This window comes from Neophocaena asiaeorientalis, unplaced genomic scaffold (assembly GCF_003031525.2).
Source record: "Neophocaena asiaeorientalis asiaeorientalis breed wild unplaced genomic scaffold, Neophocaena_asiaeorientalis_V1.1 scaffold484, whole genome shotgun sequence".
Taxonomy (NCBI): Eukaryota; Metazoa; Chordata; class Mammalia; order Artiodactyla; family Phocoenidae; genus Neophocaena; species Neophocaena asiaeorientalis.
In genome coordinates, this window is record NW_020171830.1 from 2,251,734 (window position 1) to 2,278,158 (window position 26,425).

Here is a 26,425-nt window from a genome sequence, read left to right on the forward strand (position 1 = left end):
TTCAATCCTCACATTATAATACTCCTATTTTAATATTCCTACTATAATATTGCTATTTTATTCACAAGGAAACTGAGCTTCCACAGATTAAGAAATATAACCAAAGTCACACAACTACAAGTCACTCCAGAGCACAATCTTAACCTGTATTCTATAATGCCACAGTATATGAATCAATTTCTTTCTACATTTGTCTCCTCAATTACACTACTAGCTGCTTAAAGGCAAGAAATTTATTTAACACTGTAGTCCCAGTATTTGGCAAAATGCTGACCACAAAGCAGGTGCTCCAAAAAATGTATACTGAGCTCAAATGAACTGTTAAAAATGAATCCATGCTTAGGTAAGCCTTAAGAATACCATTTTCCTCAATATTTCCTCAAAAGTCAGGTCTGGAGGTACTTCCCTGGTGGTCCAGTGGCTAAGACTCTGCACTCCCAATGCAGAGGGCCTGCGTTCGATCCCTGGTTTGGGAACTAGATCCCACATGTCTCAACTAAAGATTCCATATGCCACAACGAATGACCCAGTGCAGCCAAATAAATAAATAAATATGAAAAAAGAAAAAAGACAGACAGACCAAGGTTGTTTAAAAAAAAAAAAAATCAGGTCTGAAAATCAGAGAAGCCACGAGGAATACCATCTTATAATATCTGGGGCAAAATGAAATCTTCATAAATGAGTCTATGTTCATTTAGCGTCCATAATTTAGGTCCTATTTGAAGAAGCTCCAGAACAACTCAAAACCAATTACTTAATATGAAATAATATAAAGATTCAGAGTTTATTTCAAATGCAAATTTCAATACCAGTTTATTTCAAATTCTAAGAATCTAGAATTCATTAAAAAAAAATCAAAATAGCCAAAGATCATCTTTCTTTTAATGAAGGGCAAAGGTAACTAAGCTAAAGGAAATATTCAAAATTCAGTAGCCTTTCCAAATACCACAAATAATCTAAAAAAGTTATTGAAAAAAATTCTACTCACAATAGCAACAACTATATTTTAAAAATACCTAGAATAAACCTAACAAAAATGTACACTTATGAAGAAAACTAAATTTTGCAATAAGACCTAAGCTACAGTGTCTAATACTATAACCACTAATCACATTACTATTTGAATTTAAATTAATTAAAATAAAATAAAATTTTAAAATTCAATACATCAGTGGTCAGACTTCCCTGGCGGTCCAGTGGTTAAGACTCTGTGCTTCCACTGCAGGGGGCACGGGTTTGATCCCTGGTCGGGGAACTAAGATCCCACAGGCCTTGCGGCACAGCCCAAAAAAAAAAAACACATCAGTTGCACTAACCACACTTCAAACATTCAAAGCTAAATGTGACTACTGGTTACCATATTGGAAAACACAGATATACAACATTTCCAGCATTGCAGAAAGTACTAGTGGACCGCTGCTGCAGAGACAGTAAGTTACCCCAGATTTCATTTTTACTTTTAATCGCTTCTACGTGGTTTGAATTTTTTCCAAGAATCATTTATTTTTATAATTTTTGAAGCTAACAAATTTAGCAATGACCACTCCATAAGATGTGTAAGTCTAAAAAATCAAAACTATTCATTTTGCAACCCTGTATCTAATGTACTTAGAGCCTATCTGTTATTGAAATATATAAAAGAATACATAAACTAAATGGAGAAATACATGTATAGATAGAAAAACTCATATGTTAAAGATCTCATTTTTCCCAAATTCATCTATAAAGGTAATGTAATTCCAAACAAAATCCCAGAAACAATTTTTGTAGAACCTGACAAGCTTATTCTAAAATCTATGGACAAAAGAAAAGAGCCAAGAACAACTAAGAAAATTCCTGAATAAAAACAAAGTGTAGGGACTTGCCCTATCAGACATCAAGACTTAGTGTAAAGCTTTAGTAACAAAATAAAAATAGGGCTATATTAGTTCAAGGACAGACAAGCAGACTAGAAGGGAAAAAAAAAAAAGTTAAGAAGCCAGAGACCAGACTATAGATAAACAAAAATTGTCATTGCAGATCAGTGGGTAGAAGTTGGCCTATTCACAATATAGTAATATAATAGCTGATTCCCTAAAAGGAAAATCTTTTTAAAAACTAGATCCCTACCTCACATCATATACAAAAATCAATTCAGGATCAATTAAGGATCTAAATACACAAAGCATAATGCTATAACTTGTAGAAGAAAATACTGCAAAATAGCTATACAGAGACTTAACTACAAAAGTGTCAGAGCACCTCACAATTAGTTTTAAACAAAACAATGATAGCTTTTTAACTGTATATAAGGAGTCTCACTTGACACTCCAAATATTGTTTCACCTTCACACCTAATATACATCATTTATCAAAGTAATTCATTTTAGCTTATACAAATAATTCACCTGTAAATTTCTGGCATTGAATAATCAGCATTGAAATTTATGACCAACTTTACTTTGAGTATTTTTAGAGTAAACATTAAGTAATATCTTTCATGTATGCTTACATTAATCAAGATTTACCTAAGGTTCATATCATTATATTATTAAGGATTTATGTCTGTGAGAGAAACACATTTCCTGAACTACTCTAGCTTCCCTTCTTAAAACTGAGTATTTTTATTTCTAATGATGACTTTTATTTCCCAATTACCATTTCATTAATCCTCTCATTCCTCTTACTTCTGTGGTATTTATATGGTGTCAGGAAAAATTAAGGCAAATCTGTCTTACATATTTGTTTTCCATCCCTATTAATACATTCCTTTCCTTTGTTCCCCATAATTACACCAATACTCATCTGGAAGTATTTATATGTTCCATATTTCCTCCTCCCCTCATACCCACTGTGTCTCTTCAATATGCTGGAAAAGATTATTCTCAATAGCCTACTTCCTACCACAAGTGTCCTATTTATTTTCAGTTGTAATATTTTGGCAAATTGGATACACCAAAACTAACTTAATTCTGCTTTTCTCAGATCCTAATTTTTTCTTATTCAAGGGAAAAACCAGCTTTACAATCTTCAAATAAAGACTAGGATACTCTAGAAGAAATTTAACTTTTGAATATCAAATAATTATCTAGTTGATATTTCTGAATCATGGCCACGCTTGCTCTATTCGGGAAACAGGTCAATTGTAGACAACATACCATCTTCCCAACATAAGAAGTGCACTGTTTTGAAAGTTCAGTCAAAAAGAGAATTGTTGAGTCTTTCAATCTCTCACAAAGAAATTATTAATCTACTCTGATGCACTAATTAAAACTAAATGTTAACAATTTTTGGAGCAAACTACACACATTTTTCTCATCTACACTCTATCTATACTAAAAGGAAAATAGAATTTCATTGTTTATGAGCCTTTATGTATCTACTTAATTTACACTCAAAAAATCTGGATATATAATTGAATTTTTCACTTTCGAATTAATATTTCCATAGTAGAAAATAAAGAATACAGGTTTTACAATTAAAACAAGCATGTATTTCAAATTACTGCACAATGACTGATACATTTTTTGGTCATGAACAAATGACTTAAGCTCTGTTATTCTTTACGAGGATAACTACCTCATAAAGTTATCATGAGGACTAAACTAATACCATATAAAAACGTACCCAATCATGTTGAATAATGCTTTATTGTCAGACAATAATTGTTAAAAATTATTATACTCTTGTTTTTTCTCCTTACTCTTGAAAGTTTTTCAGATAGATTCTCCATGGCCCTTCTTTAGATTCAACCCTTTGTTGTATACCAGTCCAGTGTGCAAAGACCATTAGAATATGACGGTTCTTGTTCTTTAAAAAACTGCTCTGAAAAGCTTGACAAACATAGCATGTGAAAAATATATCTTCACAAAAATGTATGTGAAGAAAATATCAATTCTTTCATTAACTTTTTTTTTTTTTTTTTTTTTTGCGGTACTTGGGCCTCTCACTGTTGTGGCCTCTCCCGTTGCGGAGCACAGGCTCCGGACGCGCAGGCTCAGCAGCCATGGCTCACTTCCCAGACCAGGACACGAACCCGTGTCCCCTGCATCGGCAGGCAGACTCTCAACCACTGCACCACCAGGGAAGCCCTCTCATTAACTTTTAACATTGAACACTTAAAACTCCACTTTAAAAAAAGCCTTTCATAAAAAAATGTTTTTCAGCCAAACACTATTCACCAAGTGCCTAACATGTATCCAGCACCATGCCAAGAGTCATGTAAGAAAAAAGCATAGTGCAGTTCCTTTGCACCAAGAGCTTACTGTATATAGAAAAGATTTAGTAAGATACTTTCCTTAATTGCCTCTCTCCCCAGCAATGTTTATAAACACTGCATGCAAGGCTTATACTATGGATATTTAATTGTAAACCTAGTACAATAAAATATATATATTGAGCTTCCTCTCAAGTAAGAAATTAGAAAGCAGAAGAGAGTAACGAGAGCCAAGAAAGTCAAAGGAAATTGTAAATTTAAGGGAAAAAAACCCTCTCTTTTATTCAAAACACTGCTTGTTTGGCAAATCATAAGTTAAGATCATCACATAAATACACAAACTGTTAAACAGTTAAAACAAAAGATGAAGCCAGTAATCAACAAAAGATATGAACTAAAGGAAAGTAAGAAAATCATTTTTATTTATCCAGAGACTGCTCTGACATAGAAACCAGGCTTACCCATTTTGAATCCCCAAAATCTGGCATGTAGTTATTAATTCTTAGTTTGTACAATAGGTTCAAACTGTTAATAATTTAATCATCTGTTTAAAAAATAAAGGTAATTAGTGTGGCATGGTAGAAAAAGAAACAAATAGGGTCAGGAGATAGATTCCATCTCAGGCTTGCAATGCTAACTGTAATCAAGGGCAAAACATCTAACTTTGCTGAGCCTGTTCCGCTGTTGTAAAATGAATAAAGAAGACTAAATTATCTCCAAATTCCAATTTGTTTCAAAAATCCTATGAGTCCACGGTTATACATTTCCTGCTATAGTACATATACTAATAGTGAAATACACACACTCACACCCCTTGGACTTCCACTTATGTATGGCAGAAAGATTATCTACTCTTCCTTCCAAGACTGTTAAAATGATAATAAAGGCACAAAAAAAGGCAAACACCTACAGGAGCAAAAAGAATACTAATGTAATTAAGCATTAATGGTCAAAAGGTTTCCACAAATTTTCAGAAAAAGGAAAGCAGATAAGGAACTCAGCAACGCTAAAGAAACTAAAATCTTATTTGCAACTGAAAGAGACTACTTATGATAAGCAAGCTTAGTCCACCTGCAGAAACCCTAAATCTCAGAGGATACAGATAAAGCCTGGAGCTACAACTAAGGGAATGGACTACCATCTCACCATCACAACTTACAATTCCTAAAATAAATTAGAGATAAATTAGAGGTTTATTCCCTCAAGAAACCAAAGAGAAGTATCTCAGAACTAAGGAACAACAGGCAAACCAGGGGGAATAGGGAGAGACAGGTGAAACTGCCTACTTAATTATGGTACCTCTAGCCCCCTTTCCCTGGCCAACTCAGAATAAAGCAGCCAAGCTTAAACCTTCAGAAAGGAAAATGGAAGACTTTTCTGTAAAGAAACTGAACAGACTCTTTAGACTTTCAGATACTAACATTAAGGGTCACACCCCACCCTCCCAAAATAGGTTTTTAGCATAACCAAGCCACAATAAAGTCCCATCAGTCAACAAGCCCAACCTGATAGGGACAGAGTAAAGGGACGAAGTAGGTAATTAAACAGTTAATCCTACCAGAGGATTTTAAGTAAAGAAAAAAGTATGGGACACCCCTATAAGTTACTGATCACTCAAGAAAGCAGGTTTGCTTAACCACAAAACCAAGCTGGCTTGCTTAGCAACAAAACCATGCAACAGAAGTATGAAACATGCCCCCAAACAATAAAACAATGGTGGCATGAGACCCACATCCTGCCCCCTTAATGACCCCTTGGACATGCTCTCTGTACACATAAAAAACCATAATTTATAGAAAGGTGACATTTCAAAGTGAAAAGACCCTCATTGTACTGAGACATGGAATAATTTTTCCATAGTGCCAGGACAGTCCCGGTTTGACCACATAGGGACAAGAAAACTCCCCCGCCCGACACAGAGGAGGAACTGATGATGGAAGTGTGATGTCTACTCAAGAATGAGGAAGAAGGTGGTCTTCTCCCCCTCCCACTTTTCCTTTGATTATAAAACTGTAGCCCACTAAGTTCTTGGGGCGCAGCACCTTCTCATCTGCCCACTTGTAAGCCTCACAAGCGCCCTACTCTAATAACTCACTTCTTATCTATCACTTTGCCTCTCACCGAATTCTTTCTGCGCTGAGACATAAGGAACCAGAGCTCCTCAGAGCCCCCTGAAACGCCACCTAGCGGTTTCAAACCCACATATACCAACCTGCCAATGAGGTTTTGAATGTGGGGTATGGGTGTGTGTGTGTGTTTGAAAAAAAAATTTTTTGGCTTTATTTATTAGTGTTCTTTGGCTATGTAACAAATTCACCCAAAACTTGGAAGGTTAAAACAACAGTCTTTATCCCATACAGTTTCTGAGGGTCAGGAATCCAGGAGTAGCTTAGCTGAGTTTTTCTGGCTCAAGGTCTCTCACGTGGTTGTAGTCAAGCTGTCAGCCAGAGCTGCAATCATCTCAGGGCTCAACAGAGAATGGAGAATCCACTTCTCAGCTCACTTACATGGTTGTTGGCTAGTCTCAGTTCCTCAATAGCTATAGGCCTGAGGCCTCTACCTCCAGTCATGTGAGCCTCTCACGAGGTGTCTGAATGTCCGAGAGAGAGAAAGAAGAGAGCAGCCACAATGGAAGACACAGTCTTTTACAACATAATCTCTGAAGTAGGATACCATCACTTCTGCCCTATGCCACTGGTTACACAGATCAGCCACAGTACAATGTGGGAGGGAACTACTCACGAGAATGCCAGGAAGAGGGGATCATCAGGAGCCATCTTGGAGGCTGACGATCACAGCCCGCCTTCTGGCCCCCAAGGATCCCTGCCTCCTGTTTTTCAAATCCATGTGTAGTGCCCTCCCACATTATACCAGGTTTGGTTTGTATGACCAATAACAAGCATATGGCAAAAATGATGACATGTTACTTCCAAGAATAGGTTATAAAAAAGACTGCAGGGCTTCCCTGGTGGCGCAGTGGTTGAGAGCCCGCCTGCCGATGCAGGGGACACGGGTTCGTGCCCCTGTCCGGGAGGATCCCACATGCCGCAGAGCGGCTGGGCCCGTGAGCCACGGCCGCTGAGCCTGCGCATCCGGAGCCTGTGCTCCACAACGGGAGAGGCCACAACAGTGAGAGGTCCGCGTACCGCAAAAAAAAAAAGACTGCAGCTTCCATCTAGGGAAAATTACACTATTACTCTCTCTCAAGTCACTCGCAATAGGGCAAACAGCTGCCATGTTTTTAGGACACTCTGAGATTTATGAAGTGAGGGACTGAGGCCCTCACTCCAACAGCACTTCAGAAACTGAGGCCAGCCAACAGTATCAACGAGCTTGGAAGCCACAGTTGAGCCTTGAAATGATTGCCACCCTGGCCAACAGACTGACTACAACTTCATCAGAGACCCTAAGCCAGAACCACCCAGCGATGCCACACTCTCAAATTCTTGACCCTCAGAAACTGTGAAAGACTAAATGTTTGTTACTTTAAGCAGCCATGTTCTGTGGTTATGTATTACATAGCAATAGATAACTATTATTACATAGCAACAGATAACTTCATTAAAGCTTTAAGAAAAAAAAACTCATAAAAGCAATTAAGGATTGTTACAAAAATATTAAATTGTATAGAATTTTGAAATAAAAGTACCCACCTTAGCCAACCCACCCTCCCATGACCGCTGGAGTTTAGAACATATCCTTCCAGACTTTTTCTTATTCCTTTGCAAATAAACAGAATAAGTTTTAATGTCTTACGCTTAAATAAGAACAGACAGCCAAAGATCACCTAATATTGGAGGAAAGGCTCCACCATGAAGCAGAAAGGCCACAATAAACAACCAGAAAAGAAAAATCCACAGAGAACAAAGATAAAGCAGGAAAGAAAAGACATTCAAAAACCAAACAGAACCAACTCTAATACACTTAGACACACAGGGAAAAATGCATCCATAACACAAGAACAAAATGTTACATAATGATAATTTACTAATACCAAGGTCAAAAAAAAAATTCTAAAAGCTTCCATAGAGAAAAAACTGGTAATATAAAGAGTTCTATTAGATACTGCAAGACAATGGCACATGCCTTCAAAATTCTCAAAGAAAACTCTATACTAACCAATCAATAAGACGTGAGGGGAAAAAATTTTTAAAGATCATCAGACATATACAAAGATTCAAAAAATTACCTTACATATGCTTATGCACTCCTTCTCTGATGGATATGCTATACACACACACACACACACACACACACACACACACACACACACACACACAGAAAACCAATAAAGAAGATATGAGATAAAGGAAGACTGCTGTTTAAAAGGAAAAGAAAAGAAAAAAAAAGACAAGTCTAGCAACACAACCAGTTCAGTTTGGAGCACAAAGATGGAGAACTGAAGAACGGAGGTCACCAGAGGAAAAGAGGTTGATAGACTTACTGATTTTGAGGAGAACGGGTAGAGGGGAGAATGCTTATTAGGCACATTACAGACTTAATAGAGTGGCTATTGAAAATTTGAATAAGTGTATAGAAAATAGTGCAAATGAACACAAGATACACTGAAAGAAAAAAGTTTTATAAGTAATCAAAGACTACAATTCTGTTCACAATGATTACTGATCTGGTTTTTAAATTTTTATTTATTTTATTAATTATTTTTTTATTGGTGTAGAGTTGATTTACAATGTTGTGTCATTTTCCGCTGTACAGCAAAGTGAGTCAGTTATACATATATATATATATATATATATACACACACACACTCTTTTTCAGATTCTATTACAATATAGGTCATTACAGAGTACTGAGTAGAGTTCCCTGTGCTATACAGTAGGTTCTTACTAGTTATCTATTTTATATATAGTAGTGTATATATGTCAATCCCAATCTCCCAATTTATCCCTCCCCCCATCCCTTTCCCCCTTGGTAACCGTAGTTTGCTTTCTACATCTGTGACTCAATTTCTGTTTTGTAAATAGGTTCATTTGTACCATTTTTTATATCTGTTTTAATGTAATATAACAAAATGGGGAAGATGAAGAAGAGGAAATGGTGTGAGTGAAAGAGAGCTAAATCCTTAGGTATCATAACAGAGACTATATATAATATGGAAATAGCTAGAGAGATAGACCTCAGAAAGCCCTAAGCTTAGGACAGCTAGGTGGATGGGTATTTATGAGACATTAACCGCCAATTCACCTATTCTCCCAGTAAGCATTCAGGAATGCAGAGGCTTTCTGACAAGTAACTAGAACCTGGTTAGCAAGGACAAAAGTAATCAGAGACCCTCCAACAATTAAAAAAAAAAAAAATCAAGAGAGTGTATAAATCCTGTTGAGAATTGCAAAAGCAAAGTTCTCAGAAGGTCAGAGGGAATCCTCTCCACCATTACCCAGTAACAAGATTTGGTCATCTATTCTCCCAGTGACTTGAAGACCAAGTGTGCCCCTCCACACAGTTCTATTGTATCCTCTATTCTGGAATCCTTCCTAATGGAATCATGTTCTTGTATCCTTTCCTAACATTAAAGGAACTTTTGTCCTTTGCCTCTCCAATCAATCACCCTTATGAAAAATCACACAAATACTAGCATATTATTTAGAAATAGGCAGATACCAGGAAAAAACAGCTAATAGAATTTAAAATCTTCTGGAAAAACAGCACTTATGCAGAATGGGGTAAAAGCAAGGGGAAAGATGGAAGATGCAGCAAAGAACTGATTTTTTCCTTAAAAACCTTCAGTACTAGCTTACTTTTTAACTAGTACTAGTTTTACAATAATTGTTTTTTTAACTGAAAAGGCCAAGTACTTTTTTTAAAAAAATCAATCACAAAATCAAATACTTTGTAAGAATTTTAACAGTTAATTCATTTTTATAGTGTAAGATACTAATAAGTATATATTTAATTCATTTGTTATAGTACCTAGCAAATTATTCCTGGATAATTTATTTTTACACCGTGCAAATATAAAACACTCATCTAAACATGGTCTAAAACATAAGTTAAACACAGTCTGTTGAAATGATATGGAACACTTTCAAGTGTATTTTGGAAGAAATGGTCAGGAATATAAGAAAGAGAATGCTCTACTTTTTATGATTAGAGTTCAAAAACGTGCCTTTTATCTCCAAGTACTGATTTCAAAAGTCAGTTTTACTGATTAAAACCCTCCTAAAATAAAAAAAATAAGACTTCAGCTGGCCATTTGGGATCAGCTGCTAGTGAAACAAAGAAGCTATTTGAGTTCCCACTAGTGTCAGCACACAGCTGCCACATCATAATCACTCTGATCATATTTGCATGAACCTTTAAAAACATAGTGTACAGTGAAAAAAAAGCTAATTTCCTAAGACTACACAGAGTATTATCCCATAAACACAAACATATACAATATCTCTCTGGGTTATACATAGATGTCTGGGGCATGTTCATCAAAACAGTTTAACACTGGTTACACGTCATAAAATTTCAGATTTTTTACTTCCTCTTTGTACTTTTATATGCTATTAGAATTTTTTTAAAACAGTGACAATCAATTAGTTGATTTCCTGGGCAAAACATCTCACACTAAGCAAACAAAGGAGTTCTAACTTTAAACGCATAAATTCATGTGAATTGATTCTATTTTGTTCTATTTATAAAGTTTTCCTGACATGTAACTGACATACATCTTAAATATTTAAAGTATACAATTTGATAAGTTTTGATACATGTATATGCTCATGAAATCATTATACAATCAAGGTAATGAACACACTCCTAAAAGCTCGGTCCTGTCTCTCTGTAATCTCTCCTTCCTGCTTTGTAATCTCTCCTTCCTGCCCTCCACCACACCCTGGCATATTGCACAGGAAACCAATGATCTGCTTTCTGTCACTATAAATTGAATTCCCTATAATCTCAATATAAATGGTATGATAAAGTATGTATTCTTTTTTGTCAGGCTTCTTTCAATGAACTCAATTATTCTGAGTTTCATCCAAACTATTCCTTTTTTATTTCTGACTAGAATTCTAATGTATGGGTAAACAATCTGTTTAAAGATTCACCTGTTGATAGACATTTAGATAACTTTCAGGTTCTAGCTATTAAAAACAAAAATCACCATAACATTAGTGAACACATCTTTGTATGGACACATGTTTTCACTTCTCTTGGGTAAATATCTAAGAATGAAATGGTTGGATCAAATAGATGTATGTTTAACTTTTTAAACTGAAATTCAGTGCAGCATTTTAACTCCCCATGAGAAGAAAGCTGTAGTTCCTCCCTTATCTAGCCAACATTTGGTATGCTTTGTTTTAAAATTTTAGCCATTCTAACAAATGTGTGGTAGTACTTCACTGTATCTTTAATTTACATTTCCCTAATAATGAAAGAGACTGAGTACCTTTCCATGTGGTTATTTGCCATCCATATATCTTTGGTGAATGTTCAAATCCCTTGCCCATTTTTTTATTGGGTTGTTTCTTTTCTGATTGAGTTTGAGAGCTCATTATGTATTTTGACTGGTAGTCCTTTATCAGACATACGCAAAGATTTTCTCCAAACCTGTGGTCTGTCCTTTAATTCTTATAACAGTGTCTTTCCAATAGTAAAAATTTTCATTTTGAAAAGGTCCAGCTTATCAATTTTTCTTTTATAGAACATACTTCTGGTGTTCTACATTTAAGAAATTCTGATTTAAACCACAGCCACAAAGATTTTCTCCTATATTATCATCCAGAAGTGTTACACTTTTAGGCTTGACATTTAGTTCTATCAGTTAATTTTGTATATGGTACAAAATACAGATCCAAATTCATTTTTATGCATGTTGATAACCAATTGTTCAAGCACTATTCGTTGAAAAGACAATCCTTTCTCCACTGAACTGCCTTGCACCTTTGTCAAAAATCAGTCGTCCAGGGACTTGTCTAGTGGCACAGTGGTTAAGAATCCGCCTGCCAAAGCGGGACACAGGTTGGAGCCCTGGTCCAGGAAGATCCCACATGCCACTGAGCAACTAAGCCCTTGCGCCACAACTAATGAGCCTGTGCTCTAGAGCCTGCAAGCCACAACTACTGAGCCCACATGCCACAACTACTGAAGCCCGTGCTCCGCAACAAGAAGCCACGGCAATAAGAAGCCCATGCACCGCAACGAAGAGTAGCCCCCGTTCACTGTGACTAGAGAAAGCCCGTGTGCAGCAACGAAGACACAACCTAGCCAAAAATTAATTAATTACAAAAAAAACAGTCGTCCATTTCTGCATGGGTCTACTTCTGGACTTTCTATTCTATGCCATCAAACTTTACACTGATATCACTGTTTTGATTACTGTAGCTTTATAATAATTCTAGAAATCAGGTAGTAGCTTTTTTTGTAGATTCCATCAGTTATTCTACTTAAATGATCATGCCTTTTGGAAATAAAAACAGTTTATTCCTTCCTTTGCAACCTGGATGTCTTTTACTTCTTGCCTGATTGTCCTGAACAGAATCTTCAGGACCACTGCATACATTTTGAAGTGGTGAGAGTGGACATCCTTGAATTGTTTCTGATCTTAGGGGAAAGCATGCAGACTTTCACCATTAGGAATTATGTTATTAGTAGGCTTTTCCCTAACCCAAATTTTATGAGGTTAAAGGAGTTCCCTTCTATTCTAAGAATGCTATAAGAAACTTTATCAGGAATAGATAGTAGTTTTGGCAAATGGTTTTTCTATCTATTGAGATTACAATGTGATTTTTCTTTCTTTAGTTTGTTAATAGAGTTAAGTGCTCTAATTACATTCCAAACGTTACACCTACTCTACATTCTTAGTATACTATTTAATTCTGAAAAAAGGGATAAATACAGTGATAGTAGTATTAAGTATGTTTAAATGATTTTCAATCTTCACTACCACTTTGTATTCAAAGTTGGTAAGACAATTATAGATAGCTAACAGAATGAAAACATATCAATCTTTATTAAAATAAAAAATATAGTTAAACAGAAGTTAGAAAGTTAAAAGTTAGAGTAGAAGTTAGAGTCAGGAGTTAAAGTAGAAGGTTAACAGAACTTTAAAGGAGCGAAGTAGCAGACGGAAGAACAGAGGCACTTCTAATTCTATATAATAAGAAGTCTAAGGATTCTATTGAAAGTTGATACAAGAAAATATTTTAATGTGTGTATATCATTTAAAAGTACAAGGCAATCAGAAGTAAAACCATTAACATAATTGTATGCAGGAGTGTTTCTGATTAGCAAAGTATATTTTAAAAATTTGTATCTGAATTTCTTAGGATAAGATATTCTCCAGTTTGTCCTTGGCGCCTCAACCTATTTCCTATTATATTACAATAGGGCAAATTTACACATTTATAAATTCTTGCCTGATCCTTTGACACTCGAATTTATACAGATGAAGAGTTATAAAGATAATCTCTAAGACATTAAAAAACAGAATTTGTTAAAAATGGTTATCCCCCAAAATCAGTTGTATTTCTATGTATTAGCAATGAACAATCCAAAAATGTAATTAAGAAAACAATTCCATTTACAGTAGCATCAAAAATAATGAAATACTTAGGATTAAGTTTAACCAATGAAATGCGAGACTTCTAAACTTAAAACTACTAAACACTGTTGAAACAACTTAAAGAAAGACATCTCCTGTTCATGAATCAGAAGACTTAATATTGTTAAAATGGCAATGCTTCTAAAACTGATCTAGAGATTCAGTGCAATCCCATTCCAAATTCCAACTGCCTTTTTTACAGTAATGGACAAGTTGATCCTAAAAGTAACATGGAATTGCAAGGGACTCTGAATAGCCAAAACAACCTTGAAAGACAACAACAAAGTTGGAGGGCTCACACTTCCTGACTTCAAAACTTACTACAAACCTACAGTAATCAAATCAGTGTGGTACTGGAATAAGGACAAGCATACAGACTTATGGAATAGAACCGAGAAGCCAGAAATTAACCCAAACACCTATGGTCAACGGATTTTTAAGAGGGCCAAGACCACTCAATGGGGAAAAGAAAACTCTCTTCAACAAATGGTACAGGGACAACTAGATTTCCACATGCAAAAAAATGAAGTGAACCCTTACCACACATCTGATACAAAAATTAACTCAAAATGGATCAAAGCTCTAAATTTAAGAGCTAAAACTAAAACTCCTAGAAGAAAACATAGGCATAAATTATTGTGACCTTAGATTTAGCAACAGATTTTCAGATATGACAGCAAAAGCACAGCAACAAAAGAAAAAATAAACTGGACTTCATCAAAATTTAAAACTTACACATTAAAGGATACTCTCAAGAAAGTCAAAATAACCCACATAATAGGAGAAAGCGTTTGCAAATCATAAACCTATTAAGGGTCTAGTATTAAGAATATATAGGGCTTCCCTGGTGGCACAGTGGTTGAGAATCTGCCTGCCAATGCAGGGGACATGGGTTCATGCCCCGGTCCGGGAAGATCCCATATGCCGCGGAGCGGCTGGGCCCGTGAGCCATGGCCGCTAAGCCTGCGAATTCTTACAACCACACAAAAAACAAATTAAAAAATGTGTGAAGAACTTCAATACACATTTTTCCAAAGATATACAAATGGCCAATAAGCACATGAAAAGATGCTCAGCATCATTAGTAATTAGAAAAATGTAAATCAAAACCACAATATTACTTTACACCCACTAGGATGGCTATAATTTTATTTTTTCTCCTTTTTTTTTTTCTGGCCATGCCACGCAGCATGTGGGATCTTAGTTCCCCAACCAGGGATCGAACCCATGACCCCTGCAATGAAAGCACAGAGTCTTAACCACTGGACCACCAGGGAAGTCCCAGGATGGCTATAATTTTAAAAAGGGAAAAGACCATGTTTTGGCAAGGATATGCTTCTTTAAAAAGCTAAACACAGAATTACCACCTGACTTAGCAGTTCTACTCCAATATATATACCCAAAAGAAATGAAAATATATACCCATGCAAAAACTTGTACATGAACGTTCACAGCAGCTTTCTTCATAATAGCTAAAAACCGAAACAATCCAAGTGCCCATCAACCAATGGCTCCACCAACTGATGAATGCATAAACGAACTGTGGTATATACAAACAATGGAGTATTATTCTGCCTTAAAAGGAATGAAGCACTGATACATGCTACAACATGGATTAGAGAGGGCAGGAAGAATATGTAGGACACCATGTATCCATTCAAACATCCATCCACCATTCAAACACCATGTATCTCCACTATTTCCCCTAATAATAAGTTTTGATGACACACGGAAGAGCACTGAAAAACATCATGTTAAGTAAAATAAGCCAGACACAAAAGGCCACATATTGTATGTCTCCACTTATATGAAATAAAATATCCAGAACAGGCAAATCCATGGAGACAGAAAACAGACTGGTAGCTCCCAGGAGATTGGGGAGAGGTGGGGAAGGCAGGTGGGAATACTGAAATGACCACTTAATGGCTATGTGTTTCTTTTGGGGGTGATGAAATGTCCTGGAGTTAGATAGTGGTGACGGTTGTACAACACTGCAAATGTCCTAGCAGTCACTGAATCATACACTCTAAAATAGTTAAAATTATGATTTAATTTTAAGTAAATTTTACCTCAATAATATTTTTTTAAAAATGGTTGCCCCTGGGCATAAAACTTGGGGTGTTCAAGGGGAAGGGGATCTTAATTTCTCATTATTAAATATTTTTTAGTACTTTTTTTTCCTTGCACCAAATCATCACAGACAGATAAATAAACAAAATGATTTCTCAGCTAAATTAACAACATCAAAAGTTATTATTGGGGGAAATAGTGGAGATTCACGGTGTTTGAATTAAGTCCTACATATTCTTCTTGCCCTCTCTAATCCTATTCCTTCTCCCATATGTTATGGCACCACTATAGATTTAGTTCACTGACAGTAATTTTAAAATGTGGAAATTAAATCATTAGGTTATTCACATACTTCTTCCTTGCAAAGAATAAAAAAATAAATTTCAAGTGAAAGTAGCAACAGGAATGAACAAATGTACCTAAGTTTTCCCAGGGAAAACTGCGGTCAATTACTCAATAAATAATAATGGTGCACTTGCTATTATCAGATTTAAATTTCCTGAATTTTCCTCCAATTGAAGATGTTAAACAGTAAATTCAATTCTAAAATTTTCAGTTTTTCTTTAGATGTAAGTTTCACATAGTACATATGAAGAGCTTAATACTTACTTATCAAGGAAATCCTTATCCACCACAGCAGTGATGTCAAGAAGAGGATTTCCCATTCCAAAGAGAATATTTTCACTAAAAAAAAACACAAAATACAGTACAAGTTAGAAATACTTCTGAAAGTAAGGTGATGTGTAAAATGCACAAATATAAAAATAAATATCTTCACTTTACCTTGGAAATAAACTTAACATACTAGTTTATTAAACCTCTGATTTGCCTATTACATGTAGGACAACATTTTAGAGGAAGCACAAAGCCATTTAGAAAAGAGAATGACTTTTAAATTGGATGAAATAAAACATAACAAAAGAAGAAACCAGATCATGTGATTTTTTTCCACAATATTTAACAGCTAATGACTAAAGCTAATTAAATTCAATTTTTTTAAGGTCTATCACAATAAAGTTTTATACTCAACAAACATGATAGATATTTAACTCTCTCTAGATAGTAAAATACTGAACTAATCAAAGTTTATTAGGGAGCATACAGCAAGTCCTAGAGGAATCCAGGCAACAGCCTTACCCTTCAAAAACTGAATGACTGGGGTGGGACCTTCACAATGGGTATCATAGATAGTGTAATTTTCAATTACATTTAACAGACTTTGAGGGAGTCTGTTTTCCATAACTGATTACAATACGGCTCAAAACTGAGGGAAAGATAGAACTCCACCACAACTGATACCAACTGACAGCAAGAAATGGACCAGAGGCCATAGCTGGGTCAGCCTCAATGAGGGCCATTCTTCTAGTTTATGCAATAAAATTTGCCTCTGTGCAATTTCCCATTGGTATCTAGTTTGCTCAAGCTCTCCTCCAGTTGCCTCCATACCAGTTACCCTCCTCACCATTTGGAGATTATCAGTAATATCAATAGGACTGATACCCAAAAGTTTCTTTAGGAGAACAAGGTATAGCCTACAATTATAGTGTAAAATGATTTAGAAGATTGAATTACAGTCTCTTATTAAAATCACAGATTGGGCAACTATGGCTGAATATGCAATTAGGAGAAATTGGTCCCTTTTTCTATTTAAAGAAAAATGATGGGGGAGGGATAAAAGACAAGGCATTTATTTATTCACACGGGCATTTGTAATCAAAATAAAAGTCTAATATAAAAAGAAAATAAGTGCTTAGAAAATGAAGGATCAATAGGCAGATACAGTAAAATGTGACCATCATTTCATTAGGGACTTCTCTGCCTGATTTGTGTATTATTAGTCAAACAATAAAAACTCTTAGAACTTGTTTATTTTTCTTTAAAAAAGCACAGGGGCTGCTTGGTTGTTACTTTTTATTCACACTTTTTAAGTGTTCAGTTCAATATATACAGTAATGTAACCACCACCAAAATCAAAACATGAAACATTTCCATCATCACAAAAAAATATCCTCCTGTCCCCGTGTCAGTCTCTCCACCCCCAACTGGTCCCCTCTAGGTTTTGGGGGTTTTTTTGCGGTACGCGGGCCTCTCACTGTTGTGGCCTCTCCCGTTGCAGAGCACAGGCTCCGGACGTGCAGGCCCAGCAGCCATGGCTCACGGGCCTAGCCGCTCCACAGCATGTGGGATCCTCCCAGACCAGGGCACGAACCCGTGTCCCCTGCATCGGCAGGCGGACTCTCAATGACTGCGCCACCAGGGACGCCCCCATCTTGGTTTTAAGGAATGTAACTGTGATACTTCTTTTTAAGAAGTCAGTCCTTTGCACATCTCCTGCATTTTCAAAATAGTTCATAACACTCTATTTGAAAATTTATTAAAAATAATATTACCAAATTAATTCAACCTCTCTGGGCCTATGGTTTCTACAAAGAATTATGGGGAAAAATGAGCACTGAATCACAATAACCATGTTTAAACTCATTCCTAAACTTATTTGTCCAACAAAACCTTTGCTTATGGACAAGAATATGTAAAATGTGATTCAGAGCTCCGTGTGTAAAGGACAAAAGAGGAAGAACTTATACACTGACTACTGTTCCTCACTGCAAGAAGTACACAGCATGTGTACTTGATGAGAGATGCTGTCAAGTTGGAATTGTCCGGAGCCTGCGTGGAACCTGTTGCAGCAACAGTGGCCAAGGTAAGAGGTGGGGACAATAAAATTTAAAACAGCAGATAAAAGGTGTCTTCAAACAGTAAGTTAAGTAAAAACTATACAATTATTTCCAAAAGCAAATAGTTTAAACTACTCACGTCGTTTTCCTCTCCATCACTGTACGTAAATGAGAAACTATTATATGATTTCATTCTAATATGACAAATTAACTTTGTTAAAAACACTAATTCTTCAAAATGGCTAGTTTCCTAAATACAAACTAGGGTCCACGCCAGTAAATACTGTATCACCCTTCTTAAACAATGAAGATACTATTTAAGTAAGCATTTACTTTGAGCTTGTCCTATTAGATGTGAACAAGATGGGGGCTGGTCTATGGCCAAAAACTATGACTAACCCATACTAGGATTATTATTTTGTTCCAAATGTTAGCAATGTCTTTTTCCTGGAATGGATGCTAGGATGAAAGAATCTGAATGACTTCTTCTTTCTTTCTTTATGGTCAGTAATTTTGAAGTGTCTCATAATTCAGGCTCCATCCAACATAAACCTATACTATAATTATTATTTTGTTAGACAACCTACAAATACTATACACTGACATAGATATTACGTAAAAGATCCTGAGAAAACTTTGTCTTGTTTATTGATATACTGATATTGATTAGCCCTCTGGTCAGCAAAAATATTTAGTTACATCTGGTGCCAGAATAAACACTATAGATGAGTGTCCTAACTGTTACAGCAATCATCCCCTTTTTAAATTCAGAAAACTCAACTTTATATGTGATTCCTCTCTCTCCATCAATAAGCACCATTCTTAGTAGTAACTGCATCTTCCTGGTTTGTTCCAACAGTTCATCTACCAGGAATCCCACAACACCCGACTGGCGCTGCCTTTAACTAGGTCCTCTACAGACCTTGCCTAAATTCCTACACTGCTGCTGTTTTTTTAGCCACAATAAATTCTGTACAATATCACCGAATTATATTATTTAAACAAATAATGATATTTTTCCACTTAAAAGTTATTCCCCTTACAACTATATAGAGGATAAAATATAAAAGCCTTTTTAAACATAAAAGACATTGAGTCTAGCTGGAACCTACAATATTTCATCAAATCTGAGATGCCATGAATCATAAGATTCCAACTTCCCATGGAGATTGCAAGGCATAAATGCATGAGAGATGTTAAAATGTGAAGAAATGTGCATATTACAATCACTGAAATACAGTGCCTCTCCAACTTTATCTCTCACCATTCTAACACATACAATCCATTTTCTAATCATAATACCTCACTGTGCCCTGAAAAAGACTGACTGTAAGGTCCTTCCCCTATACTTCTGTGCCTAGCAAACGCCCATTCACCTTTTTAAAATTTCTCGTACGCCAGCTCTCTTAGAAAATCTTTTCTGCCCAACTCATACCTAAGGATTCCCATGTAAAAGTGTACAGGCTGTCCCCTGGACAACTCCAAAGTTCATTCGCATTGTGCAGTTCACAATGCGAATGATAGCTCCTATAAACTAAGGCACTGCTGCCCACCTCTTAGTTTTACTCATTCCTCCTCCCTAGGTTCTGTTAAGTTCCTTGATGAACTTTTAAACAATTTTAAGGGTTGCTTTGTACTTTATCTCAATCAATTTATCTCAACATAAAAGGTAAAGTTTTTTTTTTTTTAACCTTAATTACATTTGTATTCTCAATGGCTGGCATATGATAATCACAAGGGCCTTGAGGTATTTTTCGATTCCAGGTTCTAACTTCTATCAACAGACTGCTGCTTATCTCAGGCTCCTATAGATCAGGACTGGGTCTAGAGTAAGGTTAAATTTTAAAGGTACTTACGTCAAAGGTCAAATAATAGAGCACTAATTCAAAATAGGTTGTAATAGAGTTCCCTGATGGCCTAGTGGCGAGGATTCCAGGCCTTCACTGCCGTGGCCCGGGTTCAATCCCTGATCAGGGAACTGAGATCCCACAAGCTGCACAGCATGGCCAAAAAGAAAGCAACAACAACAACAACAACAAAATAGGTTGTGGTAAGTTAAAAATGAATATTGCACTTCCTAAAGCAATCACCAAATGACAACACAACAAGGTATAGCTAAAAAACCCAACAGACAACATAAAATGAAAAATTAAAATATAGTCAATTTAGAAAAAAAAAGCAGGAAAGACATAATAACACATAGGATAAATGGAAAACAAAAGATGGTATCCTTAAACCCAGCCATATTAGTAGTCACACTAAACATAAATGGATAAACACTGCAATTGAAAAATAAAGACTCACACTGGATTAAAAAAAAATACCATTTACTAGAGATACACTTTAAATATAAAGACAGAGAGAGTTTAAAAACAAAAAGCTTGGATAAAAAGACATACCATGCAAATACTAATCATAAAAAACCTACAGTGGCTATATTAATATCAAACAAGGCAGACATCACCAGATATAAAATGATTTCATAAAAATAAGCAGGTCAGGGCTTCCCTGGTAGCGCAGTGGTTGAGAGTCCGCCCGCCGATGCTGGGGACGCGGGTTCGTGCCCCGGTCTGGGAAGATCCCACATGCCACGGAGTGGCTGGGCCCGTGAGCCATGGCCGCTGAGCCTGCGCATCTGGAGCCTGTGCTCCACAGCGGGAGAGGCCACAACGGTGAGAGGCCTGCATACCGCCAAAAAAAAAAGCAGGTCAATTCACCAAGAAACAAAATAAATGCCTTCAAAATACTTAAAAAAAAAAAAAAAAAACCTGAGAGAAACACAAGAAATAGACAAATTCACAGTCTTAGTTAATTGTAACACCCCTCTTTTAGTAGTAAAACAGACAACACAAAAATAAGTTAGGGAATCACACTACTGGATATTTATCCTAGAGAAATGAAAACTTAAGTTTACACAGAAATGTGTACACAAATGTTCATAACAGCTTTACTGGTAATAGTAAACAACTGGAAACAACCCAAATGTCCTTCAATAAATAGGTAACTAGGTAAAGAAACTGTGGTACACCCATACAATGGACTAATATTCAGCATTAAAAAGGAATGAACTATGATACAACTTGGATGGATCTCAAAGGCACTGTAGTGAGTGAAAATAAAAGCCTTATCTATGTGTTACCTACTGTAAAATTCTATTTATATACCACTCTCAAAATGACAAGAGTTGCCAACTGTTAAGGCTGGGGGGGAGGGTGTGACCATATAGGGATAACACAAAGGAGTTTCTCTGTGGTGACAGAACAGTTTAATACCCTAATTGTGTTAATCTGGAATCTGGACATGATAAAATTTCGAGGAACTACACACCACCACCATGTCAATAAAAGACAGTGTATGCAAAGACTGGTGATAGTCTAATAACATCTATAGTCAACTTAATAGTACTATACCAACATCAATTTCCTGGTTTTGCTAAGATACTGTGGTTTTATAAGATTTATCATTGGGAGAAGTTGGGCGAAGAGTGCATAGGAACTCTGTACTATTTTTGCAACTTCTTGCAAGTCTTTCAAAATCAAAAAACAAAAAACAAAAAACTTGTAAAGTATTTTAAAAGAAAGAAAAAGTAAGAATATTTTTAAATGTTTAAGAAACAATTAGGGTGTTAACATCAGGAATGGCAGAATAAAGGCCTCCAAAAATCCTCTCTTCCATAAAAGCAACAAGAACACTAGCAAAAAAAGTCAAAATCAACACTTTCAGAACTCCACATATTAACCAAAGGCTTGCAACACCTGAGGAGCATTTATTCAAGGGGAAAAAAAAGGCTGAATCTCAGTAAAAACAGCAAGCTTTGTGGCATTTTAACTTGCCCCATTCCCATCCCCCCTAACCAGCTCCAAGGCAGCCTTAAAAGCAACAGCCCCAAAACACAGTGGAAACCAGGGGCCTACCAGCCACTGGATGAGCTGGAACAGAACTGGAGCTCTTTCAAAGCCCCATTTTCAGAAAAGTGCTATTATTTGAGCTTACTGGCAGTTACCCGAAAAACTCCTACTCCAAGATTTCTCATTATTTGACCTGACTCAAGAGTTTCCCCAGTACTAACAGCCTTTTCCCCCGGGGGCATTTGTCAAAAACAATCGGCTGCAATTGTTTAACACCCCAGCCATCTGAAGCAGTTGAGACAAACAGCTAACCAAAAAATCTTAAAAGGAAAAGTGGGGCATGAGATATCCATAAGGGGTTTTGAAAAGTTCTGAATATTCCTGAGAATCTAGGAGACCATGTATTATACATGTGCCCTGGCCTGTGGGCATGCTCAAGAAAGACCTGAAAAGGTACTAAGCAATCATCTCTGAGCATGAGGCTCTGCACAAGCAGGAAATAGAGGCTATGGCAGCATTGTAAGCCTGGCTGGGCACTGAAGGTATGCCTCATCAAGCACATACAGCCTCTCGGCAGATACTGCTAGACAAAAACAAGTATTGGCAAGAACGCAGAAAAATTGGAATCCACATTGCTGGTGGAGACATAAAATGATGCTGCCAGCTTGACAAAAAAGTTTGGCAATTCTTCAAAAAAATAAACATAAAGTTACCATATGACCCAGCAATTCCACTCCTAAGTATATACTCAGGAGAAATTAAAACATGTGACAGGGCTTCCCTGGTGGCGCAGTGGTTGAGAGTCCGCCTGCCAATGCAGAGTACACGGATTCATGCCCCGGTCCAGGAAGATGCCGTGGAGCGGCTGGGCCCGTGAGCCATGGCCGCTGAGCCTGCGCGTCCAGAGCCTGTGCTCCGCAATGGGAGAGGCCACAACAGTGAGAGGCCCGCGTACCGCAAAAAAAACCCACAAAACATGTGACATCACAAAAACTTGGACATGAATGTTTATAGCAGCATTATTCACAACAGCCAAAAAGTGGAAATAAAAATATCCATCAACTGATGGATAAACAAAATGTGGTCTATACATACAATGGAATATTATTCAGCCATAACAAGGAATGAAATACTGATACATTTAACAACATAGATGAACTTTGAAAACATTGTACTCAGTGAAGGAAGCCAGGCACAAAAGCCCAAATATATGATTCCACTTATGAAATGTCCAGAATATGGCAAATTCAAAGAGACAATGTAGATTAGTGGTTACCAGGGGATAGGCAGGGGAAATGGAGAGTCTACTAACAGGTATGAGGCTTCATTTGGGGATGATGGAAAAGTTCTGAAATTAGATAGTGATGGAGGCAAAACCCTGTGAATATCCTAAAAACCACTGAGCTGTACAGTTTTAAATGGTACATTTTATGGCATGTGAATTATATCACAATTTAATAATAGTTAATAATTAAGTAAATAAAACAAACTAATTGGTATTTATAGAACAATACACCCAACAACTGCAATATTCATTTACTGAATAAACGATGTGTAAAACAACTACACTGAAAGCCTCAAAATATTGCTGAGTGAAATTAAAGACTTTAAAAACACATGTAGGGCTTCCCTGGTGGCGCAGTAGTTAAGAATCCACCTGCCAACACAGGGGGCACAGGTTCAAGCCCTGGTCCAGGAAGTTCCCACATGCCACAAAGCAGCTAAGCCCGTGCACCACAACTACTTAGTTAAAAAAGTACTGAGAGGGGAACATTTTATATATGAAATGCACATGTTAGAAAACAAGAAAGGTTTAAAATCAATGGTCTAAACTTCTAACTCAAAACAAAATGGAAAAAGAGTAAATTAAATCCCAAAGAGCAGAAGCAAGAAAATAAAAATATGACAGCAAAAATAAACCAAATAGATTAAATAAATGAATGAATGAATGAAATAGAAAACTATTACCAAAATAGAAGTTCAACAAAACACAAATCTGGGCTTTTGAAAAGATTAATACATTTGATAAACCCCTAACAAGACTGATCCCAAAAAGTTAAAAAAAAAAAAAAAAAAAAAAGGCATGGGAGGAGTACTAATACCAGGAATGAAAAAGGGGACATAAAACAGTTCCTACAGGCAATAATAGTATACTATGAACATCTTTTTAACAATCCAACAATTCTGAATAAATTTCTTTAAAAATGCAGCTTACCAAAACCGACACAGGAAAAAATGTTAAATCTAATACTCATTTATCATTTCTTTAATAAGAAATTGAAATTTGTAATTTAAAACCTTTCACCCCTTCATCCAAAAAATATTCCAGGCCCAGTTGGCTTCACTGCTAAATTCTATCAAAAATTTAAAGAAACAGCACCAAGCTTACAAAGCTACAATAATTAAGAAAGTGTGGTATTGGTGTAACAATATACAAATAGGTCAACAGATGAGAACAGTGAGTCCAGGAAAAGTCCTACATCTATCTAATCTATTGACTGAAAATCCTTTTGAGGAAACCCTTACACCATAGCAAAAAATCAGCTTAAGATGGATCTTAGACCTAAATGTGAAGGTTGAAACTACAAGGCTTCCAGAAGAAAACATAAGGAAGAAGGAAAGATTTCTAAGAACCCAAAAGGTAATAAACAAAATCAATCAATGAATTCAATTTCAAATTTTAAAACTTCTGCTCCCAAAAGACACTGTTACGAAAATGAAAAGACATGTCTCAGGGAGAAAATATTTGCTACATAGGAAGGTATGTATGTTTGTAATATCTAACAAATAACTTATATCTGAAGTATCAAAAGAATTAGAAATCAGCAACAAAAAGACAACTTATATTTACAAATACCATATTTACAAATATGAGTAAGACCTGAACTGGGAGTTCTAAAGAAAAGATAAGCAAATGGTCTATAATCAATTAGCAATCAATGAACTAAAACTGCAATGAAATGTAACTACACGTCCATCAGAATGGTTAAAATCAAAAATGCCAAACACTGTCAAGAAAGTGGAGTAACTGGAACTCTTATAACACTGAATGTTTAAAGAATTTTGTTCTCTATTTTAGAAAACAGTTTGGTGGTTTCTGAAGTTAAACATACATCTACCCTAGAACACAGCAATTCCACACCTGGGCATTTACCCACGTCCACACGAATGTTCATGGCAGCTTCATTTACAATAATCAAACCCTGAAAACAAGCCAAAGTCCATCAACAGAATTGTTGCTATATCCATATAATGGAATCTTACTCAGCAGTGAAAAGGAGCAAACTATTAACACACACATCAAAATGGATGAACATCAAAATTGTTACTGAACAACAGTAATCAGATAAAAGTAATCAGACACAAATAGTACTTACCGTATGATTCCATTTATGTGAAGTTATACAATATACAAAACTAATCTCTACTAATAGAAGCCAGAAAATGATTGCCTGGATGGTGCAGGGAATGAGACTGATTGAAAAGAGGCAGAAGGGACTTCCCTGGTGGTGCAGTGGGTAAGACTCTGGGTTCCCAATGCAGGGGGCCCGGGTTCAACCCCTGGTCAGGGAACTAGATCCCACATGCATGCCGGCAACTAAGAGTTCGCATGTAGCAACTAAGAAGTCGGCATGTAGCAACTAAGAAGTCGGCATGCTGCAACTAAGAAGCCCACATGCAGCAACTAAGACCGGGTGCAGTCAAAATAAATAAATACATACATAAATAAATAAATATTTTTTAAAAAAGAAAAGAGACAGGAAAGAACTTTCTAGGAGATGAACATGTCTTGTAAGTTGATCTGGGTGGTGTTTTACACAAATACTTTTTTTTTCCCCAAAATACAGTGAACTTAGGATCTGTGATTTTACTATATGTGAATTATACTGTTGGTATTTTTTTAAAAGTAAACAAACTAGGAAAATATTTGTGTCCCTTAGGCTATGTAAGGCCAGTCCTTCCACTTAAGCCTGTGCATACTGGCATGCCTTCTTGCAAACTCAAGGAAATAATCTCTTCCCTCTGTCCAGCATCATCTGTTTTTTCACTTTCTACTGGATCATTCTTTTCAGCATACAAATAT

At 36.2% G+C, this 26,425-nt stretch overlaps 1 protein-coding gene across 2 annotated transcripts in view; it reads right to left on the reverse strand.

Moving 5' to 3' along the window:
* Window positions 1–26,425, reverse strand: part of ADK (adenosine kinase) — a 485,627-nt gene that overhangs the window by 427,744 nt on the left and 31,458 nt on the right. For both annotated transcript variants that reach the window (XM_024741096.1, XM_024741087.1), the window contains exon 2: window positions 16,428–16,502. In XM_024741096.1, coding sequence (XP_024596864.1) covers window positions 16,428–16,502 — 75 coding nt within the window. The remainder of the gene's footprint in view (window positions 1–16,427; window positions 16,503–26,425) is intronic.